Genomic DNA, 20,918 nt, shown 5'->3' on the forward strand with positions numbered 1-20,918 from the left:
CAATGCAATATTCCATCTGGTAAAATGAGCTAATTGAACAAGGTTGTCTATTTCTTGAGTTCTTCAACATATTGTCATTTAACCCTCCCCCTTTTGTGAAATGGTACGGTCCAGTTCTGGTAGAAGCGCGATGCGTTAAATCTGTGTGCTGATCAGTGCAACGCTACTTGCTGCTGTGTCGCGGTGCAGCAGCCAGCCAGCCAGCAGTGGAGTGCGTACAGTCTATGATCGCTAAATATGAAGAGTGGCTGTCAAAAACGTAAAGAAAGGCAGCTGAAAGCTGAGAGGGACCGGAGAGGCAGGCAACTGGTCACTCAGTTTTTCCCAAAGAAAGGTAGCTATTGCTCACGTGTGTTCAAAATATTAGTGAATGGTAAATGAACAGTATGAACGTGGTTGGATTAGCCTATCAAGAGAACACTTTTACAGTTTGTACAGTGACATTTTTTCCATTTTAATAACTGAACTGACTTGTGTGATAATAAACAAGATGAAATATTACGTTATGCTGGTGCTAATAACTAGTGCTAATAACCAGTTTCATAACTAATGGGGTGCCCTAAATATGCACAGATTCAGCCTCAGGGGGACCTCTGCCCTACCAAACCACTGAACCCCCCTTTGGAGAAGGAGGTAAGCAGCAATACAACCCATAAATGCTTTAGGATTGAAGTTTTTAATGAGCGAGCGCCATATACAGTTTGCTAGATTAAAGTGTTGCTAATAAGGGACACCAGTCAAGTGTTTGACATGGTTACGTGTTCTATGATTTATTAGCAGTCACATCACACATTTCACTACCAATTGTCCTAGCACAAAAAGGCATGTGGCAAAATCTTGAATTTTCATTTGTGATTGTAAATGCACCAGAATTAGTCACTGACCAGTTTTCATCTAGTCCCTGGTAGGTTAATACACAAAATGTAATAACAAAGTCACAAACTCAAGGTCCATGGGCTATCAAAAGTCAAATAATGACAATAGTGCAATTGTGATGAGGGTGGGCAAAGTTGGGGGGCCCAAAATTCTAATCTTTCATGGGGCCCAAAATTTCTGGTGGCGTCCCTGTCAAAACCTGACCATTTATCAAAACTGTAAGACCATTTACCATTTATACAATTATCAAGAACTGTATTAGAAAGGAAGGCCATTCACAACAACATTTCTGGGCTTAACCAGTCACGCTCGTGTCTACTTTCAGAAAAAAAAACCTAGAAAAAACATGCTTCTATGTTTAAGTGTTGGACATGAAAGAAAAATGTGCCAGCTGACCAGAGGCTGGCTCTCTACTCAGTGAATTACCAGTATGCTTCGTTTAATTTTAACAACAGTTGGTTTTCGAAATTCTTCGAACCAAGCCTGCCTCTTTTCGCAGAGAATATGTGCCCTGCTGTACTGAAAAGTCGTTTGCAAGCTGCAGATGCGGGCAAGGGTGTGGTCAGTTTAAGGGACAATTTCAAAAGTGCGGGCACTGACTTGAGAATGTCCATTGACGTGACAGAGCTGGCCAGATAGGCATCCAGTTGATGCGTCGTCTCTTGGATGTTTCCCTTCATGAAGCAGAAGTAGTCGTCCTCCTCTGACCCCAAATGGTTTGCTGTGGTTGAAGCTGTGTCGCTCTCCATGTGAGTCTTTATGTAGTCCATGCCTACACAAGAAGAACCAACACACAGAATAGAAGAACCATTGAGCACTTACGTATGGAGAGTACTATATTACAAGCAGATTTTAATGGAACTTTTTTTTTTTGATAAAATGGCAGGCTCAGGGTAGGTACATAGCATGGTCTCCTTACAAGTTAAATATCTGATAATTGATGATTTAAATTACTTACCCAACTTCAGCAAGTCCTCATTGCTTGTCCATGATTTGCGAAACTTTGGAAGTAAAATCGCAGTAGCAATGAGCTCAGGGTCAGCGAGCATATCACCAAACCGCCGCTGTATTCCTTCTTGAAGGGCAAAGATCAGTGGCTGGCAGATCTTGCAAGATGCTTGGAGGCGGCCGAGTTTCTCAGTCAGGATGGTTATACAACCCCGATTCCAAAAAAGTTGGGACAAAGTACAAATTGTAAATAAAAATGGAATGCAATCATTTACAAATCTCAAAAACTGATATTGTATTCACAATAGAACATAGACAACATATCAAATGTCAAAAGTGAGACATTTTGAAATTTCATGTCAAATATTGGCTCATTTGAAATTTCATGACAGCAACACATCTCAAAAAAGTTGGGACAGGGGCAATAAGAGGCTGGAAAAGTTAAAGGTACAAAAAAGGAACAGCTGGAGGACCAAATTGCAACTCATTAGGTCAATTGGCAATAGGTCATTAACATGACTGGGTATAAAAAGAGCATCTTGGAGTGGCAGTGGCTCTCAGAAGTAAAGATGGGAAGAGGATCACCAATCCCCCTAATTCTGCGCCGACAAATAGTGGAGCAATATCAGAAAGGAGTTCGACAGTGTAAAATTGCAAAGAGTTTGAACATATCATCATCTACAGTGCATAATATCATCAAAAGATTCAGAGAATCTGGAAGAATCTCTGTGCGTAAGGGTCAAGGCCGGAAAACCATACTGGGTGCCCGTGATCTTCGGGCCCTTAGACGGCACCGCACCACATACAGGCGTGCTTCTGTATTGGAAATCACAAAATGGGCTCAGGAATATTTCCAGAGAACATTATCTGTGAACACAATTCACTGTGCCATCCGCCGTTGCCAGCTAAAACTCTATAGTTCAAAGAAGAAGCCGTATCTAAACATGATCCAGAAGCGCAGACGTCTTCTCTGGGCCAAGGCTCATTTAAAATGGACTGTGGCAAAGTGGAAAACTGTTCTGTGGTCAGACGAATCAAAATTTGAAGTTCTTTATGGAAATCAGGGACGCCGTGTCATTCGGACTAAAGAGGAGAAGGACGACCCAAGTTGTTATCGGCACTCAGTTCAGAAGCCTGCATCTCTGATGGTATGGGGTTGCATTAGTGCGTGTGGCATGGGCAGCTTACACATTTTGAAAGACACCATCAATGCTGAAAGGTATATCCAGGTTCTAGAGCAACTTATGCTCCCATCCAGACGACGTCTCTTTCAGGGAAGACCTTGCATTTTCCAACATGACAATGCCAAACCACATACTGCATCAATTACAGCATCATGGCTGCATAGAAGAAGGGTCCGGGTACTGAACTGGCCAGCCTGCAGTCCAGATCTTTCACCCATAGAAAACATTTGGCGCATCATAAAACGGAAGATACGACAAAAAAGACCTAAGACAGTTGAGCAACTAGAATCCTACATTAGACAAGAATGCGTTAACATTCCTATCCCTAAACTTGAGCAACTTGTCTCCTCAGTCCCCAGACATTTACAAACTGTTGTAAAGAGAAAAGGGGATGTCTCACAGTGGTAAACATGGCCTTGTCCCAACTTTTTTGAGATGTGTTGTTGTCATGAAATTTAAAATCACCTAATTTTTCTCTTTAAATGATACATTTTCTCAGTTTAAACATTTGATATGTCATCTATGTTCTATTCTGAATAAAATATGGAATTTTGAAACTTCCACATCATTGCATTCCGTTTTTATTTACAATTTATACTTTGTCCCAAATTTTTTGGAATCGGGGTTGTAGTTGGTACGATATATCCCATGTGGATATCCACCTCTCCCTGCAGTATGTTGAGTGCCTTGGAGACTGGGTTCATGACTGATGCATATTCTGTCAAGAAAGCAAGTTCTGCAGGGCTGAACCTGTAATACACAGCATTAGACGAAGCATATTAGAAAGCAAAATGTGTAATATGACACACTTAGATATGCAGTGTTGTTACACAAGTCATTAAACATTCATCTATTTTGCATTTCTAATTATACATACAGCTGCTAAAGGCTAAAATTATTAGTGAACTACAATTCTAGGCCAGTATATACAATCCATAACCAACAATATGTGTAACTGTATCTGATTAGAGTCATACTTACATGGGGACTTTAAGTGCAATGGTCACCGCTCTGATGGCTCCTTCCCCACTTTCTCTCACTATTCTCAGTAGCCGCTCAACAGCAAGGAAGTGGGAGTTCCACCTGGTCTCAACTGGACGGACAAGTTGCAGTTTGCACTCTTTTTCAATGACCTCTGCAGCAGTAACTGAGTGGGCACTCTTATTCCACAGACCAGAGGACTTGGCAAAAGCTGAGCGAAATACATTCCTGTATGCAACATTTGTTTCCGCTTTTTTTGCATCGACAGTTGCAATCAAATTAAGAAGATGACGGGCACAGCAGCTTACGGCTAAACCACTCTGACAACGCCTGATCCTGTCTGATCTCTCAGGCACAGCGGTGATGCTTTGGAAGTTGATATTCAGAGTATTCATCGTCTTCCTCCAACAAAACCTCAACTTCAACAGCTTCGGTCTCCTCTTTTGGGTCATCCTCCTCCTCACTATCATTCACATCCCTCTCATTCTCAGAATTTTCATTTTGACATGCAAAAACTCTGAAGGCCTTTGCAAAATTTGAGGTGTTATCTGTAGTGGTCCTCACAATTTTCTCTCTGATCTTGTATTCTGTGTGTATCTCATTGAGAGCACTGGCCAATGTGTCGTATGTGTGAGACCCTTTAAGCCTTCTGCACGCCAGAGCAGCAGACTGTCTCTGTAAACTCTCTGGATCTATCCAGTGGGCAGTGATGCCGAGAAAACTCTGTCTGTGTGCTGTCCAGCAGTCGGTTGTTGTGGCTATATGCCACATGTTGCATGGTGTTCTTCACGTTCTCTTTCATTGTTTTTGTGTGTTTCTCTATTTGGGAACGTACTGTTGTACGTGACATGACATTGCAGTGGGTGTTCTGCAGTAATTTTATAAAAGCAGGTTGTTCCACTATTCCAAATGAGTGCAATCCCTGAACTACGAAGCTCACAACTGCAAGGTGCAGGGACTTCTGTGAGGCTTTGGTGTCTTCCAGTTTCCTCTGTTTTATGGTACCTTCAATCCCAGAGGATGTTCCCTTTCTTTTTGCTGTAGTTGCTTCCATGTAGTCTTTCAGAAGGGATCTGTGTTTTCTCTATAAAAGACAGTAACATTATCAGTAATATGATACTACTAAAACATAGCATTAATAGTAATATAAGAATATAAATTTAGCACATTTGCAAGGATGCAGGGTCAAAACTATATCTATATCTATAATCACCCACTACAGTAGGCCTACATGTCTGATCGAAGTCCAGATGGTGTGTAAATTTTGTTGGTCTAAAGTTCTCTACAACGTGTAAACCAGGCCAACAATTTGGACACTTAACCATTGTATGTCAATATGTAGTTCAACATTTCAAGTAGCCTAACTTTTTGGCTGTTGTTTGGAGATCTAAGACGTGTGTAGAATTAACATTACAAATGAATGTAACATTCAAGACTAATATCAACATTGTTTTCATCAATTATTTATCAAGTTCGAATAAGGGCGCCAATCCTGTGTGTCACTCCCGTTGCTTATACACGTTGTATGACTTACTGTAGTTGAAACAGATTATTCATTTTCAAATCACAATGCAATTTTAGAATATTAGGCTACTCGACCGCACCCTCTGAACCTGTTGTATATTAGGCCCCCGTTGCATTAGCATAGCTAAAAAACATATCCCCCTACGTTAAAGATGAATCTACACTGCTGTGATTTTGATGCTTACTTACTGTATGTTGACATGTATTTCGACAAATATCAATATTATGTCATGACATGTACATAACATTAACCTAGCATAGCATAATGCATACCCTAACCTCCAGATGCTTCTTAAGATTTGATGGGGAATTTCGGAAAGCCATCAGTTCATGGTTCCTTGGCCGGCATGGGATACATTTGAAAAAGAAGGAATCATTCCTTGCGTGTTTAAATTCAAACAAATTGTCTAAATATGGCCAAGGACTGCTGCAGGAGGGCTCAGGCTCAAGTTTGCGCTCACATTCAGCGTCAGTCTCCGCATCCATTGTTGAATAATTCTGAATCATTGAACGGTTTCCACCTGCTTGCCTGCTTTGAGTGGGCGGATCCCGAATCATCAGGTACCTACCTGATTGGTTGGAAATCGCAAATATCGCCGCAACAAAACAGGAAAGCATTTTTTCATGCACGATTTTGACAAAAGAGCCCTTTCGACAAAAAGGTTAATGCAAATGTAATGAGTAACGACGTCCGTTTCCAAGATGTAAGCAGTAGAAAGTACAGATAATTGACACAAAAATGTAATTGAGTAAAAGTAGAGTAGAGTAGAGTGGGGGAAAAAGCCCCCGTGGGGTAATACGCCCCCGGCCTGTTTTACCCAAAATAACCACCAGATGGCGCAAAGTTACATTTCTATTGTTGATGTGGACTGGCTTGACAACGGGGATATACAAATATCCACTGTGGATCGCATATCAGCAACGCAGGGGAGAGAGATCAAATTTCATGGTAAGTGATATAATTTTCAGATATCAGTAAAACTGTATTTAGATAGCTGCTATTTCGTCAGGTATCACAGCTGTGTATGTGGTATGAGTAGACAAGTCAGTACATTTAGGTATAAAAAGTTGAATCACATTTTGAAAGTAAGACCCCTTTTTGTAAAAGTGTAGTCTGTGTGGTAAAACGCCCCCTTAATGGCGGGGTAAATGGCCCCCAGGGGGCATCGTTTCCTTTTATCATAATTACTGTATTTCATACATTTCTGAATAGCAGATACATAGTTTTTAATAACATCTCGCTTACCTGATTGAGTAAAGCAAGTAATTTGAACTTAATATTAAAAAAATGAATATTAGCATTATTTATTGATGGACTTGTTCTTTGTTAATTCATGTTCAATCCACACAAAATTATATTGAAACTAGACAGGGACACTCTAACGAGTGCAAACCCCGCCTTTTCCCTAATAAAATACATTGGGCGAAAATTTCGAAGTTCTGCCATGACCTTGACCTCCAAAATTTAATGGTTTCCTTCCTGGGTGATTGGCAACACATGTACAAAATTTGGTCCAAATCGATCCATTGGTTCTTGAGATATCTTGCAGACACACAGACAGACAGACAGACAGATACACACACACACACAGACTGACGCAGGTGAAAATAATAACCCCTCCGACTACTGTCGGCGGGGTTAATTAAAATGCGAAATATAATAAAATAATGCATCTATTCATTAATTCAGGGATATTTTCTTGTTTCTTTCACGTTATAGGCTTAAGTAAACACTTTTGCTATCCAAACAGCTTTTTTTGAGTGAGGGGGCCTATTGCCCCACCTCAGGGGGCCTTTTACCCCACTGGGGGGATAAAAGGCCCCCTTGGCACAATGTTTGTTTTTGTTAAAAAAAAAAAAAAGTATTAACATTAGGCAAACTTTAGGTGGCATTATTGTTCATGTCACTGTTGTCAAAAACTATGATAAAACTAAAACACATGGTTCATTTCAACTTGGAGAAAAACTGAACTTTCCTTAAGGGGGGCTTTTTCCCCCACTCTACTCTATGCATTATTATTTTTACTTAAGTAAAGTACAAATACAAGAAAAACTACTTAAGTACAGTAACAAAGTAAAAATATTTCGTTACATTCCACCTCTGAGAAAGAGTTAACATTTTTTGGAGTTTTTCTTTTTCATTATTTTGTGTGAGTCTATGGAAAAAAATGAATTCTTTTCTCTTTTTTTAGTTATAAACCAGTTCATCATATATTTCAAATTTGTACAAAAACTTTCCCAGAGGGCGGCACGGTGGTGTAGTGGTTAGCGCTGTCGCCTCACAGCAAGAAGGTCTGGGTTCGAGCCCCGTGGCCGGCGAGGGCCTTTCTGTGTGGAGTTTGCATGTTCTCCCCGTGTCCGCGTGGGTTTCCTCCGGATGCTCCGGTTTCCCCCACAGTCCAAAGACATGCAGGTTAGGTTAACTGGTGACTCTAAATTGACCGTGAGTGTGAATGGTTGTCTGTGTCTATATGTCAGCCCTGTGATGACCTGGCGACTTGTCCAGGGTGTACCCTGCCTTTTGCCCAGAGTCAGCTGGGATAGGCTCCAGCTTGCCTGTGATCCTGTAGAACAGGATAAAGCGGCTACAGATAATGAGATGAGATATTTCCCAGAAGCAATAAATTATAAACATCTTTTTGTCTAACGGCTAGTGGCCTAGTGGTAGCCTGTCCGCCTCTCGATCGGGAGATCGCGAGTTCTACTCACGGTCGGTTCATACCAAAGACCATCATAAAAATGGTACCTACTACCATCTGGCAAGGCATGCTGCAATACAGATGCGAGTGGAGAATTAAACTCTTGTGGTTACCAGAGGACTAGCCCCCCACTGTAATCCTAGCTATGTAATAGGCGAGAGGCCGAGGGCTGTGGAAACGGAGATGAGATCTTTTTGTCTTCCATTAACATATACACAGATCAGCTATAAAATTAAAAACACTGACAGGTAAAATGAATTACACTGATTATATTGTTACGGTGGTGTAGTGGTTATCACTGTCGCCTGACAGCAAGAAGGTTCTGGGTTCGTGGCCAGTGGGGGCCTTTCTGTGTGGAGTTTGCATGTTCTCTGTGTGGGTTTCCTCTGGGTGCTCTGGTTTCCCCCACAATCTAAAGACATGCAGGTTAGGCTAACTGGAGGCTCTAAACTGACCGTAGGTGTGAGTGGTTATTTGTCTGTGTGTGTCATCCCTGCGATGATGGTGACTTGTCCAGGGTGTACCCCGCCTTTCACCCACAGTCAGCTGGGTTAGGCTCCAGCTTGCCCGTGACCCTGCACAGGAATATGGATAATGGATATGATTACAGTGGCACCTGTCAAGGTGTGTGATATATTAGGCAGCAAGAGAACAGGCAGTTCTTGAAGTTGATGTGTTGGAAGCAGGAAATATGGGCAAGCATAAGGATCTGAGCAACTTTGATAAGGGCCAAATTGTGATGGCTGGATAACTGAGTCTGAGCATCTCCAAAATGGTACATCTTGTGGGGTGTTCCCAGTATGCAGTGTACCAGTCTACCGTACCAAAACTGATCCGAGGAAGGACAACCTGCAACAGGGTCAAATGCTCATTGATTCACATGGGGCAGAAAGGCTAGCCCATATGATCCAATCCCACAGAAGAGCTACTGGAGCACAAACTGCTGGAAAAGGTAATGCTGGCTAAAACAGAAAGGTGTCAGCATTAACTTTTGAACTATATGAAAGCATATACACAGAATCATGGCCTCACTTTTGTTTATAAATGCCTTGAGACCTCAAGAATAGCACAGGAATAGTTTTAAGCGTTATCAATAAATCTAATATAGTAATTTTTACAATTAAAGTAATTCAAATAGGTAGCAGTCTGAGCGAATGACCTTGATGTCTGTAATGTCACAGCAGGAAGTCTATCGGCCTCATCGCCATTTCTGCTATCCTAAAACACAGAGCTGACTGCAGCTCCGATCCTCCATTTTGAGCTAATTTATCGCCCTGCCATGTAGATGTGCCAGCAACATGACAGAAGGTGGATTTACGTTGCATTCATGGCCCAAGAATGTTCAAACTGCAAAGATTTGGACTCGTTTTGTGAGAAGTTCACGGGCACATTGGGCGCCTACGAAGTGGTCTCTCCTCTGCTTTGCACATTTTACTGAAGACTCATATGAGACCTCTGATCTGTTGAGGAGCGTTGGCTATAAGCCCATATTGAAAAAGGGTGCAGTACCAACAATTAAATAAAACTACAAGTATTTATTTATTTTATTTTTTAAAAGGAAAGTAAGTTCAGTTGCACCAGTTCTCTCAGAGTGTGAGCCGAGGGTTGCTGGTAAAACCCAAAACGGAACAGGACATATAGCTCGGGCAGTGACCTCCCCGCGGTTGTTGCTAAAACCAGTGACTTTCCGTCCCGGGTTTTAGTAATTGCCTGAGCTGAACAGTAATGGCGGAGTACTCAGAATGGAGAATGAGTGAGGCAGCCATCTGATTTCTTCACTGGATATTGCTGCCATCTCGCCCTTATGTGGAAGAGGTGAATGAATGGAGAACTGAAAGTAGTAGTAATAATAATAATAATAATAATAATAAAGACTTTATTTATAATGAGGGTAGCACTAAATAGCGATGCTAATAAACTTGTGGCCCTCCCTATAATAAATATATACAATATAAACTATAAAACTATTTACACTAAATTACAATAAAAACAATACGATAATCATATTAATAAATATAAATAAGAAACAAATTATTATAAAATTATATTACAAAATGATATAAAAGACGCTGCTCAGAAAACGCCCGCTCTCTGAGAGATTCCTTAAAGGGCATAAGCTGTTCGATTCGCCTTGTAGAGAAAGGGAGAGTATTCCAAAGGCGGGTAGCAGAAACAGAAAAAGTGCGCCCGCCTTCTGTCTCCCTTCTGTATTTCGGGCAGCGTAGATTAAGATCAGCATAGCGCGTGCGTCTTTTGTTGGCGTAGCTATTTAGAACAAGTTGCTCGCTTAAAAAGGTAGGAACGTTACCATAAATCCGCTTATGAACGAGAGCGCATTTGTTTATCTTAAACTGTTCGTGTACTGGAATCCATCCAAGTCTATTAAACAGTTCCACAGATGATGCTCGCGGTTCTGCGAAAAGAATAACTCTGGCAGCGCGCTTCTGTAATTTAAGAATTCGATTTAGACATTCTTTATCGCACTCAGACCATACTGCACTACCATAATTAATGATTGGTTGAATTAAAGCATTATAGTATTGTTTACGTTGTGCTAACGGCAAAAACGATCTTATTTTCCTTAGAATTGCAATACGGGAGGCCACTTTTTTACATATTTTTTCTACATGTTCTTGAAACGAAAGTTCACTATCTATATCAAGTCCAAGTAATGTTGCAATTGAGACATTATCTCGTGCTGTGGCGCTATTGCCCACCTTAACGCACAATTCTACACTTGTCTTCGAAGCAAGGCGCTTGCCCGTGATCGTCAGGACCTTTGTCTTCTTCTCATTTAGGAAGAACTCAGAGTCAGATTGTTTCAAAACAATCGGCCACAAGATCGGCCTTCAAGAAGCGAGAACACAGATGGGTAAGTTCCAACTATCATTTGGATATAAAACAACAAAAACACATTGTTTACCTGCATTTAGATTAATACAAGTAACTTGTATTGTGTGTTTAAGTTACCGGTATAAGATTATTTAATTGGCTTCAGAATGTGATAGTCTCAGTTCATCTGATTATTTAATTAGCCTTTTACGTTTTATCAGTGAAAATGCATGCATGTACATGTATGCAGCATAAGTTATAACACCTATCCTGTTTTAATGAGAGTCAACCCACAACCAATGAAGTCAAATCAGTCTTAGCAAGTCCGTAATGGTATTTCTTACTTTCACCATAAATTTTTATTTATATGACTTTGGTCTCTAGCTGTCAAAGGCCTCAGCCTTAAAACCGGTTCCTGCTGTGACATCAAGCACTCAGGGCTGGCTGGCTCAGCAGGGCAGCTTGAATGCCAACTTTGCGGTTGATTTTAACTCTCAAAAAAATATTTTTAATTCCCATTTATGCAGCATACAAGAGTCAAGGGTGGGGATACTATCCACTCAGAAATGTATTTAAAAATAAAGGTTCTGCATATCTCCTTTCAGTTAACAGTCACCTCAATCATGGAGGCCTTCCCACCAGAAGACAAGCCAAGGATCTCAAGGACCTGAACCTGAGCACTGATCCACTGTATATTCATTGCAGTCTGGATATAAGCTGGAACCTCAAAATTTTACTCTCTCACATTTAAAGTGTCCAAAGATATATAGCCTTTCACATGAAGAGGGATCCTTTCTACAGTCAATAGCCTATATTACCCTCTGGGACTTGTCTCCCCTATCAGCATGCAAGGCAAAGCTTTGGTGATGGAACTTGCATCAGTACAACAGGATAAAGACACTCCTCTCCCTGCACACAAAGAGGCTCAGTGGAGGGCATACATCTCTTGGACTACATCTCTTGCAGAGCTTGAACAATTGCAAATCTCACAATCATACAGTATGTCCCACTCACACTCTCCTACTTTAGCTATAGCTACAGTGGCATATTTAGGTGTCACATACCCAAGTGGGCAGATTTCCATAGGCTTTGTAATGAGCAAATCAAAATTGGCTCCTTTTGCCACTCACACCATCCCCTGGCTGGAGCTGTGTCCTGCAGTGCTTACAGTTGAACTCATGATGCTTAGAAAGGAGGATATGGACACAAACATGCAAACATTCCAGTTCTATACAAATAGCCATATAGTACCGAGTCAAGTGAACCAAACCAATGGCATTACACCTGTTCTGATTAGAACCCAGATGATCATGGCACCAGGGTTATGTTGTCAGTAGCCCGCTGATCCCTCACCATCTGGTTCTGTGGTCCAAAATTCCTCTGTGAGCCAAGTCCTCCAGAGGATGTAGAGTATTATGAACTTGTAAATGCAGACAAGGATACTGGGCTCACACAACTTTCATCACTTTTCAAGCCGGAAATCTCTTGTGATAACTGTCACAATACTAACCCATGTGGCAATACCATTTTCTCAGTCTTGAGTTGCTGACACTGGCTAGAGGTGGTACTGTTGTATCAAACCTTGCTCTATGGAACTCTTACAAGCCAAGTCCACCATAATCAAAACTATACAGCAAGAGGTGTACAGGGAAGAGTTTAAAAGCCTGACACAAAATAACATATCATCAGACAGTTCTCCTCATAAACTCAACCCCTTTCATGACAATGAGTGGCTGATGAGTTAGTGACATCTCCAAGCTAGAAAAGCATCCTTTGATTATCCCATCAAATCATGTCACCATGCTACTAATACAACAATATCACAATTAAGTGGCCCATCAAGGTCGACATCTCACTGAAGGTGCAGTATGCACTGATGGACTGTGGGTGGTCAGAGACAAAATAGATATCTCCAGTGTCATCCACAAATGTATCACATGCAAGAAGTTGAGACGAAAATTGGAAATTCAGAAAATGTCTCATTTGCTAGCATACACTCTTTCTGTAAATCCACCATTTACCCATACACGCCTTGATGTTTTTGGACCTTAGAGCATGGTGGTGCATCGAACAAGAGGAAACAAAAGAAAATAAAAGATGGGCTGACGTATTTAGCCGCTTGAGCACAAAGGTAATTCATCTGGAGGTGCTGGAGTATATAACAGCAGAAGGCTTCATAAATGCTTTGCGGCATTTCTTGGCAAGCAGAGGGTCAGTTAAATATTTTCAATGTGACTGATAAGCCTGATAAGCACTGAAGATCCTGAAATGAAAGGTTTTTTCGAGGATCAAGGCTGCACCTAGTCATTCAATGTGCCCCATTACAAAAGCCATGCTCAGCAGTGATGGCAGAGTTCAAAAGATCATGGTTAGGACTGCCAAGCAGGGAACTGTCAGGGAGTATCTAAGACCTATCAATGACACTGTCTGTGTAGAGAGCTGTGAGATGACACTTTCTTTTTTTGTGTCAGGCTTTTAAACTCTTCCCTGTACACTTCTAGCTGATGATGGTGGACTTGGCTTGTGAGAGCTCCACAGAGCAGGGTTTGACACAACAGTGTAAATGTAATGAAATGAACAAATGAAATGCACACACCAGAGTAAATATACCTTCGATATTAATTTATTAATAAAGTACAACCCTGATTCCAAAAAAGTTGGGACAAAGTACAAATTGTAAATAAAAACGGAATGCAATAATTTACAAATCTCAAAAACTGATATTGTATTCACAATACAACATAGACAACATATCAAATGTCGAAAGTGAGACATTTTGAAATTTCATGCCAAATATTGGCTCATTTGAAATTTCATGACAGCAACACATCTCAAAAAAGTTGGGACAGGGGCAATAAGAGGCTGGAAAAGTTAAAGGTACAAAAAAGGAACAGCTGGAGGACCAAATTGCAACTCATTAGGTCAATTGGCAATAGGTCATTAACATGACTGGGTATAAAAAGAGCATCTTGGAGTGGCAGCGGCTCTCAGAAGTAAAGATGGGAAGAGGATCACCAATCCCCCTAATTCTGCGCCGACAAATAGTGGAACAATATCAGAAAGGAGTTTGACAGTGTAAAATTGCAAAGAGTTTGAACATATCATCATCTACAGTGCATAATATCATCAAAAGATTCAGAGAATCTGGAAGAATCTCTGTGCGTAAGGGTCAAGGCCGGAAAACCATACTGGGTGCCCGTGATCTTCGGGCCCTTAGACGGCACTGCATCACATACAGGCATGCTTCTGTATTGGAAATCACAAAATGGGCTCAGGAATATTTCCAGAGAACATTATCTGTGAACACAATTCACCGTGCCATCCGTCATTGCCAGCTAAAACTCTATAGTTCAAAGAAGAAGCCATATCTAAACTAAACATGATCCAGAAGCGCAGACGTCTTCTCTGGGCCAAGGCTCATTTAAAATGGACTGTGGCAAAGTGGAAAACTGTTCTGTGGTCAGACGAATCAAAATTTGAAGTTCTTTATGGAAATCAGGGACGCTGTGTCATTCGGACTAAAGAGGAGAAGGACGACCCAAGTTGTTATCAGCGCTCAGTTCAGAAGCCTGCATCTCTGATGGTATGGGGTTGCATTAGTGTGTGTGGCATGGGCAGCTTACACATCTGGAAAGACACCATCAATGCTGAAAGGTATATCCAGGTTCTAGAGCAACATATGCTCCCATCCAGACGACGTCTCTTTCAGGGAAGACCTTGCATTTTCCAACATGACAATGCCAAACCACATACTGCATCAATTACAGCATCATGGCTGCGTAGAAGAAGGGTCCGGGTACTGAACTGGCCAGCCTGCAGTCCAGATCTTTCACCCATAGAAAACATTTGGCACATCATAAAACGGAAGATACGACAAAAAAGACCTAAGACAGTTGAGCAACTAGAATCCTACATTGGACAAGAATGGGTTAACATTCCTATCCCTAAACTTGAGCAACTTGTCTCCTCAGTCCCCAGACGTTTACAGACTGTTGTAAAGAGAAGGGGATGTCTCACGGTGGGAAACATGGCCTTGTCCCAACTTTTTTGAGATGTGTTGTTGTCATGAAATTTAAAATCACCTAATTTTTCTCTTTAAATGATACATTTTCTCAGTTTAAACATTTGATATGTCATCTATTTTCTATTCTGAATAAAATATGGAATTTTGAAACTTCCACATCATTGCATTCCATTTTTATTTACAATTTGTACTTTGTCCCAACTTTTTTGGAATCTGGGTTGTAGTTGGTTTTGATGGTTTTAATTTGCACAAGTATTCAATGCCTCCACTACTAAAAAAATTAAAACTGTAATGGATCTTGTGTCCCAGGAATTTTCGAAAGTTGCAAGTAAAATTTCTAACGTATTTGGAAATTGTGGGAACATATTATTTAAGAAGTGTGTGCACAAGCAAAACCAAGAAGAGAGAGAAACATCACATCACATTATCTCTAGCCGCTTTATCCTTCTACAGGGTCGCAGGCAAGCTGGAGCCTATCCCAGCTGACTACGGGCGAAAGGCGGGGTACACCCTGGACAAGTCGCCAGGTCATCACAGGGCTAACACATAGACACAGACAACCATTCACACCTATGGTCAATTTAGAGTCACCAGTTAACCTAACCTGCATGTCTTTGGACTGTGGGGGAAACCGGAGCACCCGGAGGAAACCCACGCGGACATGGGGAGAACATGCAAACTCCACACAGAAAGGCCCTCGCCGGCCCCGGGGCTCGAACCCAGGACCTTCTTGCTGTGAGGCGACAGCGCTAACCACTACACCACCGTGCCGCCCCGAGAGAGAAACAATGTGAAAGAAAACACAAAAACACTTTTAGACCCAGTAAGATGTCTCCATCCATTATCTGTAGCTGCTTATCCTGTACAGGGTTGTCTATCCCAGCTGACTATGGGCAAGAGGCAGAGTACACCCTGGACAAGTCGCCAGGCCATCACAGGGCTAACGCATAGAGACAAGCAACCATTCACAACTATGGTCAATTTAGAGCCCCAGTTAGTCTAACCTGCATGTCTTTGGACTGTGGGGGAAACTGGAGCACCTGGAGGAAACCCATGCAGACACAAGAAGAACACGCAAACTCCACACAGAAAGGTCATCGGCTGTTGGACTCAAGCCCAGGACCTTCTTGCTGTGAGGCGACAGTGCTAACCACTACACCACCGTGCCACCGTGAGATGTCTGGAAAAGGCTCAAAATATGACATGAACACAAAATAAAATATTGGAGATACGATTGTGCAGTCAATAAGATCCTTCAAAATCCTAAAAGGTTGAATATGAAACCAAGTTCAGCAGCAGTGAGGGTGACTCAAAGGGTGTTTTCACATATAGTCCTTTTAAAACAAAACAAACTCAGTCCTCTTAAAGTGGACAACAGAAAAGGCCCTTACAGAAAAAACACATGAATTTCTCATGTATTTCTTACCGTATGTGATCACGTCACCACACGTGATCACATGGAATACATGGTATCAGATTTTGTAACATGTGTTACCATGTAGAGCACATGTGGAAAACATGTTACCACATGTGGAAAACATTCCACAAAAGCAAAAGTCACATGTGATCATGTGAAAAATCACATGTGAAGTTCATGTGATTTTTAGGGACTCCATTCTTTTTGTGTTCACACCGAGTTCATTTGAAAGAGGATTCGGCCTTGATGGTGCCTCAGTTCTCTTTCTGTTCACACTATAGTTCTTCTGAAGCTCTCAGACCTTTACTGTTTTGGATTGTGGGTAGCTTTCACTTGGATCATGTGATCTGTCTATGGCAAGCCAAGAGGAATAAAATACAATAGCAAAAGGTGACGCGAACCCGGAGTACTTTGTGTTCACAATGCACAGGTTAAGCAAACCCAAACGGGGACTTGAAGTGAACTGAACTGAGACCACCTCCTGAGGTTTGTTTTAGAGGGGTCTGAGTTTTTTGGAGTGTTCACATATGTGTAAAAAATGCTGACTAATCACTCTGAGCTTGTTTTGAGGGCTGAAAGGCATTAAGTTTGAAAACACTGAGTTTATTAAGTATAAACTTTATATTTCTTAGGTTTTGATCTGTCTGTACCAAAGGAGGTTGAATCGACAAAGTATGATCTAGGAATGTAGAGCTCTGCCGCCTAAGTGATTCTGTCTCACGGACTGATCTGGGAGCAAAACAGTCACTGACACAGACACAGCTGCTAAGAGATGTTTCTCAGTTTATTGAAGGACAAACAGGAGTATATATTCACATTCAAGAGAGTGTGTTGTAGCTATGTGATTGGATAATGATGATTTAAGAAGGTAAGTTATCTATGTATGACAGGATAACGTCAATGGGTGATGAAGCATTACATCACTGGTTTAGACTACACTACTTAATGAAAGAAGAGAGACATTATACTGTCAGAAAACACAGTACATGACTGTACTTTTTGGGGTACACTGGCTTAGTACTGGGGCAGTACTCTCTAAGGCACTTATTTGCACCATTTATATACAAATTGGGAACAAACTGTATATGTACCTTTCTGACCCTAAAAAGGACCTTAAAGTCCAATAATAAGCCCTAGGGGGTACATTCGTGTAGATTGTACCATGGGGTACAGAATTGGACTCCTCCTGTACCTCTATTTCTGCCAGTGTATATACTGTACCATCACTTGTTTGGATCATAATCTGATGAAAGAAGACATTACTTGTCAATATAACCTTCATTAAGCAGAGAGCATAATGTGTGAGCGAAGATAAATCTCAAGGCTTGAACTAACCAAAACAAGTAGCAATCAGAACAGCCTGTACCAGTTTCAAGTATGACATGACATTTAACAGACTCTTTTTATCCAGAGTGACATACAGTACAACATACCCAGAGCAGCCTAGGGCTTCAGCCACTCCTGCTGTTCCAGGGACTCAAACCAGCAACCTTTTTGTCCCAAGACTGCTTCTCTAACCATTAGGCTATGGCTTCCTGGGGCTTGACAAACATATTTTTATCAATTTCGTAAACAGCCACTTGTGCCAAAATATAACAATTCTCAGCTGAAGAAGACGATCAGCACAGCAAGTTTTCTATGACTGGTCTGAAGCAGGATTTTTTTTTTAAGCAATGCCCTGGGCAAAGCATAAATGTTTTAAGCAGAAAAAAAGGTCTTTTCTTGTTTCTTGAACAAGTCAACTTGTTCACAAATCTTGGCATCCTGTGACGAGATTATCCAAGATATGAATTTATGCAAGATGCTATTTTGCAATCATATGTCACTTGATGACTTTGTTGCAAGGTCTTGGCAATGCATGCACACACACCTCTGACAAGTTTATAAAACCACAGCTGCATGAAGAAATAGCTCTCTCATGGTACTTCAGAGCCATTATGAGACACCCTGCATGTCATATTGACCACATGACTGTGACCAAGGCAGCATGGTAGAATGGTTACTTCCTCTTTCTCACAGCATCAGTTCATCAGAATTGTATCACGTACAACCAATAATGTAAAATACTTCACATTCAACAAACACACTGTCCAGCACCCCTTAATAAACGATAAGGAGGTTTAGGAGAATTTCACAAAAACTAGTTTCAAAATGCACAGTCAGACCAAAGAGACTTTCACAAACTTCTACAGTAGTCATCTTATGCAAAACAAGATGATGACAAAAACCTAAAAGAACATTTTTTTTTTCCGTGTGATATAAGAATGGTACACAAAAGATCTCAAATGACATGGACACTCAAAATATAATTTGCAAGATTATCCATCAGCACACAAATGTGATTAAATCTGTTATTTATGGTTTTAATAAAAAAAACAAAATAAACAAAGCCAATATTGCGAATCCTGTGCTGACTATGGAGTGTATTTAAGAAACCTTGTGTTTTCAGCATTATTCTATATATTTACTGTGGGTTAGTTTGTTATAATGCTGGTATATTCAGTTTTCTCTTCAGCGTTGATCTGAACCCGTGCTGCTCCAGCTGTGTTAATGTGGGTTACAGTGGAGTACGTAACATCAGATCCAGTCTGTGGAAAGACAGAACATGAAAATTATCCATATAAAAACACACATACTTGTTTCTTTTGATTTTATTGTTGACCTCAAAAACACAACTTATATTTATCCATCTGAGCAGGTGAGAGTTAAGGGCAGCAGGAGATACTTTCCGATAACTCACTATTCAATGAGAGCATACGTGGTTCATGTGTGTCACCTGCAGTGAATCACAAATACAGTGGCGCTTGAAAGTTTGTGAACCCTTTAAAATTTTCTATATTTCTTCATCAATATGACCTAAAACATCATCGGATTTTCACACAAGCTCTAAAAGTAGAGAAAGAGAACCCAGTTAAACAAATGAAACAAAAATATTACACTTGGTCAGTTATTTATTGAGGAAAATGATCCAATATTACATATCTGTAAGTGGCAAAAGTATGTGAACCTTTGCTTTCAGTATCTGGTGTAACCCTCTTGTGCAGCAATAACTGCAACTAAACATTTCCAGTAACTGTTGATCAGTCCTGCACACTGTCTTGGAGGAATTTTAGTTCATTCTTCCATACAGAACAGCTTCAACTCTGGGATGTTGGTGGGTTTCCTCACATCAACTGCTCGCTTCAGGTCCTTCCACAACATTTTGATTGGATTAAGGTCAGGACTTTGACTTGGCCATTCCAAAACATTAACTGTATTCTTCTTTAACCATTCTTTGGTAAAACGACTTGTGTGCTTAGGGTTGCCTTGCTGCATGACCCACCTCTTGAGATTCAGTTCATGGACAGATGTCCTGACATTTTCCTTTAGAATTCGCTGGTATAATTCAGAATTCATTGTTCCATCAATGATGGCAAGCCATCCTGGCCCAGATGCAGCAAAACAGGCCCAAACCATGATACTACCACCACCATGTTTCACACATGGGATAAGGTTCTTATGCTAGAATGCAGTGTTTTCCTTTCTCCAAACATAACGCTTCTCATTTAGATCAAAAAGTTCTATTTTGGAGAGCAGTGGCTTTCTCCTTGCAACCCTGCCATGCACACCATTGTTCAGTGTTCTCCTGATGGTGGACTCATGAACATTAACATCAGCCAATGTGAGAGAGGCCTTCAGTTGCTTAGAAGTTACCCTAGGGTACTTTGTGACCTCGCCGACTATTACACGCCTTGCTCTTGGAGTGATCTTTGTTGGTCGACCACTCCTGGGGTGACAGGGTTTTGGTTGAGATGGGGATTGAACATCTTAAACCTCAGACCACCCTCGGAATGAGACAGAGATTCAGGACAGAGATGCAGAGACTTAGCGTTTTCAAAAAGGAAGTCTTTACTGAGAGCACCAGATCAAAAACAAAATAAATCTTTAGCATGTATATTCCAGGTCCAAAAAGGTCAGTCATTAAAATGCACAAAAAAGAGAAAACCCAAAAATGGCAAAACAGTACATGGCACAAAAGTTCAAAAATAATATCCACTCGAGACAGTCAAAAGCAAAACAATCCTCTTCTTAGAAAACAGAGGGAGTGGTCAAAAGGCTGTTCAAAACAGTGGAGCAAACAGCTATAGTGAAAAACCCAGGACAAGTACTCACACGGTGGCTCACAGGAGAACTGAGCAAAGTGGAAAGAAAACAAACTCATATATATAGGCCAGCCAATCAACTACTTGCCATCAATGATTCGCTTTGCCAATAGCATGAAGACAAGTGTAACCCAAGAAAAACAAAAGAAAATATAATGCAAAATAGTGGCATCTAGTGGCCACGTAGATGAACAGCAGGCTGAAAGTTCCACAGAACCTGACATGGGGAGGGTAACAATGGTCTTGAATTTCCTCCATTTGTACACAATCTGTCTGACTGTGGATTGGTGG

The 20,918-nt window shown here is 41.0% G+C and overlaps 1 protein-coding gene across 1 annotated transcript in view; it reads right to left on the reverse strand.

Moving 5' to 3' along the window:
• Positions 1 to 17,128: 17,128 nt before the first annotated feature.
• The window catches only part of LOC132872297 (uncharacterized), a 39,109-nt gene continuing 35,319 nt past the window's right edge, over positions 17,129 to 20,918 (reverse strand). The window contains exon 6 of the mRNA XM_060907053.1: positions 17,129 to 19,073. Within this exon, the coding sequence (XP_060763036.1) occupies positions 18,960 to 19,073 (114 nt within the window). The 3' untranslated portion in view covers positions 17,129 to 18,959. The remainder of the gene's footprint in view (positions 19,074 to 20,918) is intronic.

Source organism: Neoarius graeffei, chromosome 2, assembly GCF_027579695.1.
Source record: "Neoarius graeffei isolate fNeoGra1 chromosome 2, fNeoGra1.pri, whole genome shotgun sequence".
In the NCBI taxonomy this organism is placed as follows: Eukaryota; Metazoa; Chordata; class Actinopteri; order Siluriformes; family Ariidae; genus Neoarius; species Neoarius graeffei.